Source organism: Nilaparvata lugens, chromosome 13 (genome assembly GCF_014356525.2).
Source record: "Nilaparvata lugens isolate BPH chromosome 13, ASM1435652v1, whole genome shotgun sequence".
NCBI lineage: Eukaryota > Metazoa > Arthropoda > Insecta > Hemiptera > Delphacidae > Nilaparvata > Nilaparvata lugens.
The window spans coordinates 8,470,631-8,478,774 of record NC_052516.1 but is presented as its reverse complement, the minus strand read 5'-3'; the positions used below and the strand labels follow the sequence as shown (position 1 = coordinate 8,478,774).

Sequence of the window (8,144 nt, the reverse complement as noted above, 5' to 3'; positions counted from 1 at the left end):
TAAGAGTGGGATGGAAACGTTTGGACGTCACTCTTGCTCTTATGATAAATTGAGAAATCCTACAATCTTTGAGGTATTGAAGTCTGTATACTCAAACTACAGAGCAGATCAGTCTGAATACAAAGAGACTATAGAGCAGATCAGTCTGATACTGAGACTACAGAGCAGAGTGTACTTAAATGCAGTGAATAAAGAGAATAAAGGCGCTCTTCTTTCAACTTTCAGGTAGATAATACGTTTTACCGATCTCATCTATCACCCTGTCTCTTTAGAAATGATTCAGTTCTCACAAAAATCAAAATATTTCCATCGACATCAAAATCTTACCATGACAAATCACAGCTAACAATATTTAGAATCCTTTTTCTCCCAACAGCTAACAATTGCTTCAATAATTACAGTACAATTATGACTGCGAGCTAAATAATTACCGGGTTTTCTACAACCCTATCATCAAATCTCGACCTGACGGGTATTTTTGACCCCTTCAAATTAGCCTTGACGTGATGGGGTATTTTTGAACCCCAGTTTAAGGTCTCAGTATTTTTGACTTGATAAATCAGTGCTATGTAATAGATGGGGGGAAATTGCTGTTATTATTCTAGAAATCACCACCAGTATTATTGTAGAGGTGTTTCATTTAGATGGCAGGTTTTTGAAGGTCGTTTGGTGTCAATCATTTCAGTTTTTGACATTTATTATGATATTTTTTCTGTTGAGAGTTCACGGATTTTGTTTTGTCTTCTAATATAGGAACGGAGCTAGATCCTGTTCCGTGTGATATAGAGAGACATTCTTCATTTATGACCAGTGTGAAATTATTCATCCAATTCTAGTTTCCAAGTAAGAGATGGGTTACATTTCATTTAACATAAATCTTCTCTGAGGCTCCACATTCATGGATTTTCAGGAGAGATAAAAAAATGATTAAATATTCAGTTTATTTCGGCAGTACCGGTATCACGATATTTTTCAGCGTTACGGTAAGCACAAAAGATAAGTCTCGGATAACGATATTTATGTTAAAACTAGTTGGGCACAACTGGCCGAAATAGTTTACATCGAGGGTTTTAAAGAAAAAATCAATGGATTGCAACAATTTTATTTATATACTATGCACACATTTTAAAGCTGAAGATGAATAATTTTAATTTACAGTATTTCGACAAAATCTTGAATGCTATACTACATTGGAATTCAACTTATAATATTTTTCATCTTTCAGAACAAAACTAATCTAACTTAAGATTTGAGTGAAGGGGAATTAAGCTTAAACTTGAGCTAACTTAAGGTAGCCTGAACTTAAGTTAAACTTAGACAAATTAAATAAAATATCAAGAAAACTAAGCATTCTGATTGAGTAGCCTACTGCTATGACGCTAACTTCCAACTCCTTCAACTCTTTCAATTCTTTCAACTCTTTCAACTCTCTCAACTCATTCAACTCTTTCAAATCTCTCAACTCTTTCAACTCTTTCAGCTCTCTCAACTCTTTCAACTCTCTCAACTCTTTCAACTCTTTTAACTCATTCAACTCATCCAACTCTTTCAACTCTTTTAACTCGTCCAACTCTTTCAAAACTTTCAACTCTTTCAACTCGTTCAACTCTTTCAACTCTCTCAACTCATTCAACTCTTTCAACTCTTCCACCTCTCTCAACTCATTCAACTCTTCCAACTCTTTCAACTCTCTCAACTCATTCAACTCTTTCAACTCTCTCAACACTTCCAACTCTTTCTACTTGGCTTTGACAAGTTATCTTACTTATTACGTATTTCAATAGAATTAGATAAAATAAATACTCAAAACAAACATAAGTTCATAAGATGTGTAATAGGGAAGAGAAAAATGGATAAGATAAACTAGAAAGTACATTTTTTTTAGATTATAATAGTCCTATAACCTACTGTTACTATATTATAGATACTTATGATCTTGAAGATTAAAATAATTTGAAGGTAATTCATAAGTTATTTCAAGATAAATAATAATAATAATATATTATCTTTATTATCTTATACAGATGATGAGTAATGTATCTACTAAGTAGATCAGTCATAGATAAAAAGAATCATTTGCAATTGAATCTATGATAAATGATTGAGGAAATCTAACCAGATACAAACTACATCTGAGAAATCTTTATCTAGATAAGATAAGATAAAATATATTTTATTGTCAATAAACATATACAATGCAGTAATAGGCAAAAGTTACAATACATTAAGTATGTATCAAGGATTACATAAATAAATTATCATGGTAGGATATCCTGTGACAAAAACCAACTGAGTTCTTATCTATTGAAATATATTTATCACATGTATCTGCACTTATTCAATTAAAAATCTTTAAATAAACTGATGAAAAGATCTTTGAACCAATAATAGAATAAATTAAAGGGATAAGTATGATTAGAATAGCTAAATACTAAATAAATTCATATTGATAGGCAATATTTTGTGAGTCAAAGAATCACACAAAAGACGTGTAGAATTAAATAAGGAAACTAATAATAATAATAATATAATAATAATAATAATATAATAATAATAATAATAATAATAATAATAATAATAATAATAATAGTAATAATAATACTAATAATAATAATAATAATAATAATAATAATAATAATAATAATAGTAATAATAATACTAATAATAATAATAATAATAATATATTGGCCAATACAGGTTTGGGGTTCTCTAATACAGGTTTGGGGTTCTCTAATACAGGCTTGGGGTTCTCTAATACAGGTTTGGGGTTCTCTAATACAGGTTTACGATTTGGGTTCAGTTTTCCCAGGTTGAGAGTTTCTAGCATATCTAGGTGCATTTTTGGGGTTTCCAAGTGTTTTAGGGTTTCTAGCTCGATGTGATTTTCCAGCTGCTTTTGGCTTTCCGGCTGCTTTAGGTTTTCCAGCAGATTTAGGTTTTCCAGCTGACTTAGGTTTTCCTTCTGATTTAGATTTTTTTGCTGATTCAGATTTTTCAGCTGATTTGGGCTTCGTGAGATACTTCCACAATCTTTTGAATGAAAACTTTTTTCTACCTCGGGGAGCAGGACTGAAAAAGATAAAAAATGAATGAATAATAAATTCGTATTAAAAAGCACACAACTTGAATAGTTTATTTAGCAACAACTAAATCGGTTCCCCTCTTCATGTTGAAAGTAATATCAAAAAGTGAAATAAATCTAGTTAAAGTGAAATCTCCAGTTAAAGTGAAATCTCTATTAAAAATTGAATATCTAGTTGAAGTTAAATATCTAGTTGAAGTGAAATCTCTAGTTAAAGTTTAATATCTAGTTAAAGTTAAATATCTAGTCAAAGTGAAATATCTAGTTAAAGTGAAATCTCTAGTTAAAGTTAAATCTCTAGTTAAAGTTAAAAATCTAGTTAAAGTGAAATCTATAGTTGGAAGTGATATTTCGGGGATTATAGGGTGAATGGATCTTCAATCATTCAACTCTGATTATCTATTAATATCGGGACACCGAGCTTCGCTCGTTATTATTATTTATTAATAAACAGAACACAATTCTCTAAAATAATAGTTTTTTTATTTCACAGCTGGTTATACGTCTTCTTATGAATTTCGGGGATGCGATATTTTGATTTTTCACATACTCATTTTTTTACTATCTACAGCTGTTTCAGCCAAGGATGAATTATCCTTTTAATGTCGTTCAGCGAGTTTTCTCAATTATGAGACCTAGTGCAATTGAATCTTTATATCATAAACCTACTATGTTCCAAATTTCGTGAAAATCGTTAGAGCCGTTTTCGAGATCCGTTAAACATAAATAACCAGATATAAAAATAGCCAGATATGAAAATAACCAGATATAAAAATAACCAGATATATAAATACAAAAATTGCTTGCTTAATATAATAGGATATTCAATTTAAGGGTAGAGTACCCTCTTCCCACTTACCTGATTGATGGTAATTCTTCTGGTACGGGTTTTTGGCCGGGAACTGGGGTAATGCCAGGAACTAGTCTCTCTGCTAGATCTCCATCTGCAAAGTGGAATAATTACATTGAACTTTTTGTCAATGAGAAGTTTTAATGAACGCCTATATAGATTGTTTTTGTACTATAGTGAGGCCCACGTTATAATGTCAGTGAAGAAAGATAGCAGAACAACGTTGCCGAACCTCTGTCTTGTCAATGCCTTCCATAGACGGTACCTGGTACAGGTTTATTGATGCAATATCATCTGTTCATTCTCGTTTAAAATGATCAATTATATTATTAAGCATAATATTTATTTCATAATGAATTTTCATATTAAGATGAAATATTTTGTTAATTAATTATTAATTATACATTGTTAAAATACGATCTGGTAACAGAGCAAAGCGAGAAAGAGATAGCGCAATCCGCTTTGTTGAATGATAGACAAGGATGGCAATACCATTGCTGATCAAACACTGCCATTATAACGTGGACCTCACTATAATAGTAAAACGGCGTAAAACTGTTAACTTTGAAATTCTTCAAGAGAGCAATATTTTGAAGAATGGACTTATAAGAATAAATATGAATACAAAAATGTGGTGCAATTACAACCCTTTATCAATGACATCACAACTTTCTCATCAATAATTTTCTTTTATTGCAGATGATGCCCACATGAGCTTCTTGCTTGTGCGTGGGTGATGGTGAGTGCGTAGGTGAATTGAGATGATCAAACGTTCATGCCTTCGGAGGGATTCGAACCCACGAACCAGGAGGTGCCAGCAGACCGAAGTTTGTATTGCTCCTTTACCACTAGACCAGCCTGCTTGGATAATCTAGGAGATAAAGAAAAGAATAAAATTGGCTTATCCAAGTACGGGATAGGAAATTCACGAATAATGCATCATCACGTCTGAACTACTCAACTGATTAACTTGAAATTTTGCATATAAATACTATGTTTATTATGTTTATGTTTTTGAATGGACGGATTCAAGGATCCAAAGGTTCAAAGAACCCCACACGTCAACCGAAGCTTATTGTGTGTCCCAAGTATGTTAGTTGGGCAAACCGTTTCCTGTGTCCTTCACAAGGTCAAGGAGTTTTTTACTTTCCTTGCCCTACTACCATAGGTAAGGAAAGTATTGCTTTCCAAAAAAAATTAAGGTACCCCAATTTCAAGTTTTCTATACGTTTCAAGGTCCCCTGAGTCCAAAAACATGATTTTTGGGTATTGGTCTGTGTGTGTGTATGTGTGTGTGTGTGTGTGTATGTCTGTGAACACGATAACTCCATTCCTAATTAACCGATTGACTTGAAATTTTAAACTTAAGGTCCTTATACCCTGAGGACCCGACAATAAGAAATTCAATAAAATTCAATTCAAGATGGCGAAAAAAATGGCGGATAATTACTAAAAAACCAGGTTTTCCACGTTTTTCTCGAAAATGGCTCTAACGATTTTCTTCAAATTTATACCATGGATAGCTATTTATAAGCCCTATCAACTGGCATAAGTCCCATTTCAGGAGCTCCGTAATATTCTTGAGAAAAATGGCGGATAATGACTAAAAAGCCATGTTTTTCACGTTTTTCTCGAAAACGGCTACAACTATTTTCTTCAAATTTATACCATGGATAGCTATTTATAAGCCCTATCAACTGGCATGAGTCTCATTTCTGGGAAAATTTCAGGAGCTCCGTAATATTCTTGAGAAAAATGGCGGATAATGACTAAAAAGCCATGTTTTTCACGGTTTTCTCGAAAACGGCTCCAACGATTTTCTTCAAATTTATACCATGGATAGCTATTTATAAGCCCTATCAACTGACATAAGTCTTATCTATGTGAAAATTGCAGGAGCTCCGTAATATTCTTGAGAAAAATGACAGTTACTAAAAAAACATTTTTTTCACGATTTTCTCAAAAACGGCTGTAACGAATTTTTTGAAATCCATACCCTGTATAGTTATTTATTAGCTCTATCAACTGACATGAGTCTTTTTCCTGGGGTACTAATGAGGGGTCCACCCAATCCTTGAGAAATGGTCTTTGTAACCTCCTTCTCGTGCATGAGGTAGGTTGGTACACGGTTTTTACTTTTTCTTCTTCCATATACCGTGGGTAGGTAGAACAGTTTATAAAAGGAACACAGTCATAGTCAAGATATTTCATCTGTAGAACAGCTGTTTTGACGAATTTCAAAAAAAAAAAAATCATCGAATTTCACAATTTACATAATAAAGGAAAAAGTACTCTGAAAACAATTGTATATACACATATACAGTAGTCTGATCGTAGTTGCAAATATGCTGCCGTCAATCGTCATTATGTTATTCCCCTAAATTATTCTCGTTTGATAATGAGGCTTATAGTTCAATGAGCAAGGAAAGTTGTGTGAGTGTACCACACCAGATTTTTCCCTATACTAACATCTCATTCCCCACCTGGTTGCTTGCTGCTAAACAGAGTCCTACTACTAGCCCCTAGTCTTTCGCAATCCAGTATGATATGCTTGGCAGTCTTTTCAGACTGATCACAAAGCCTACACATCTGACTTCCATTCCTGAGTCCCATTGTGTGGAGATGTTTCCTGAAGTGGCCGTGACCAGTTATCAGGGCAATCACCTGCTTGTCCTGACCTCTACCCAGACTCACCAGCCAGCTGGTGAAGCGAGGTCTTGCGTCTGCCAGCAGCCTTTTGCCAAGTGCTTGACCAGGGTGACCTTGCCATTGCTGGTGGTGTAAATCCCTGGACCATTTACTTATTGTATGGAAGGCAGCTGTTTCGCTTTTGCCACAGCTTGGCTATGGACCAAAGAATGACATACTGGGGCCTCACTTAGCAAGCTCATCTGCACGTTCGTTACCTCCTATGCCTACATGGCCAGGTACCCAACCAAGATGCACAGATTGAATGAATAAGACTCAGAAATTGTCAAAAACCAATGGTTCTTGACAATTTCTTAGTCTTTTTCATTCAATATTAATAATTACCAAAATATCAACTTCTCAACTACACAAGAAGTGAAAGATGCACAGAGTTATGTGTTGCAAACTTGCTGAGAGTTTTGTGGATTCTATAGAGTCTAAATTTGCCGTTGATTGTTATAGGCCTATTTCAAATTCTTTAAGATTTCAGTTTGTCAAGTTTTCAATCAGACCCTTGCGGAGCACGGGTTACCTGCTAGTCATCAATAATTGAAACGAAATGAGAATTATCAAAACATAACTAGTTTCAACTCTTCGAAGCCATTTTCAAGTGTGAATGCTTCTTTAAAGTAAGTGGTCATCAATAATAATTGTATAAGGAACTCAACACAAAAAAGTATCTCATCCACAACCGAAATATCACTTTCAGAACAATACAGAACCTTAGAGAAACGATAGCATAAGTAGATATCCCATGGTATAGGGCGTTTATGTCGCAACTTTTACTGTTATCCCAAGCCGATAGTTCACGTAGTTCTTTCCTATGCAGCTGTGTGACGCTGGTAGTGTCTCAAATTGTGCCATTCATACACTATCACCCCAACAAAACAGTAAAAATTGTCAATAATCGACAGTAATAGGCTTGAGATAACAGTGAAAGTTGCGACATAAATTCTCTATACCATAGGATATCTACTTACCCTATTGTTTATCTATGATTATAGCCTACTAGGGCGTGTCTAGTCTCTGCCAATGACAGTGGAGCTCAACCCTCAAGAAACAAACCAATTAATTTCATTTCAATACAAAGTCCAATTTATTGAGTGTAAAAAGCTCATAAGAAAACTTTTTGACAATGCATGAATTTATAAAAAGTTACCATGCTAAAAGAGAATACTCATTTTTAGTGAAAATTTGTTTTCCACTTGAATTGCCCGCCCATATAGGGTCAAACTTTGTGGTTCCAATCATTTAAATTGATTTCAAATGTTCATCTGACAAGGAAGTATTTGGATTTAACAAACTTCATTTTTGAAAATGTTTGCTCACACTGTGAAGTTGTGGATTGTAAATCCTTCACAGATAATACGATGTTTCTGATATTTATAAGAGCAGTCTCTAAATTCCCTCTTTTGCGAATAAATTCACAAAAAATTAAGGCCGTCCGGCTCGCAAAATTACTGGGCTCAAACCTCAGCTCTAGCTCAGTGGTAGATACATGAATTTTACAAATATATATAATCA

At 33.9% G+C, this 8,144-nt stretch overlaps 1 protein-coding gene across 1 annotated transcript in view; it reads right to left on the bottom strand.

Moving 5' to 3' along the window:
* Positions 1-2,775: 2,775 nt before the first annotated feature.
* The window catches only part of LOC111055500, a 145,582-nt gene continuing 140,213 nt past the window's right edge, over positions 2,776-8,144 (bottom strand). Inside the window, exons 31-32 of the mRNA XM_039439723.1 lie at positions 3,942-4,026; positions 2,776-3,069 (exon numbers count right to left, since the gene is read on the bottom strand). Of these exons, the coding sequence (XP_039295657.1) occupies positions 2,784-3,069; positions 3,942-4,026 (371 nt within the window). The 3' untranslated portion in view covers positions 2,776-2,783. The remainder of the gene's footprint in view (positions 3,070-3,941; positions 4,027-8,144) is intronic.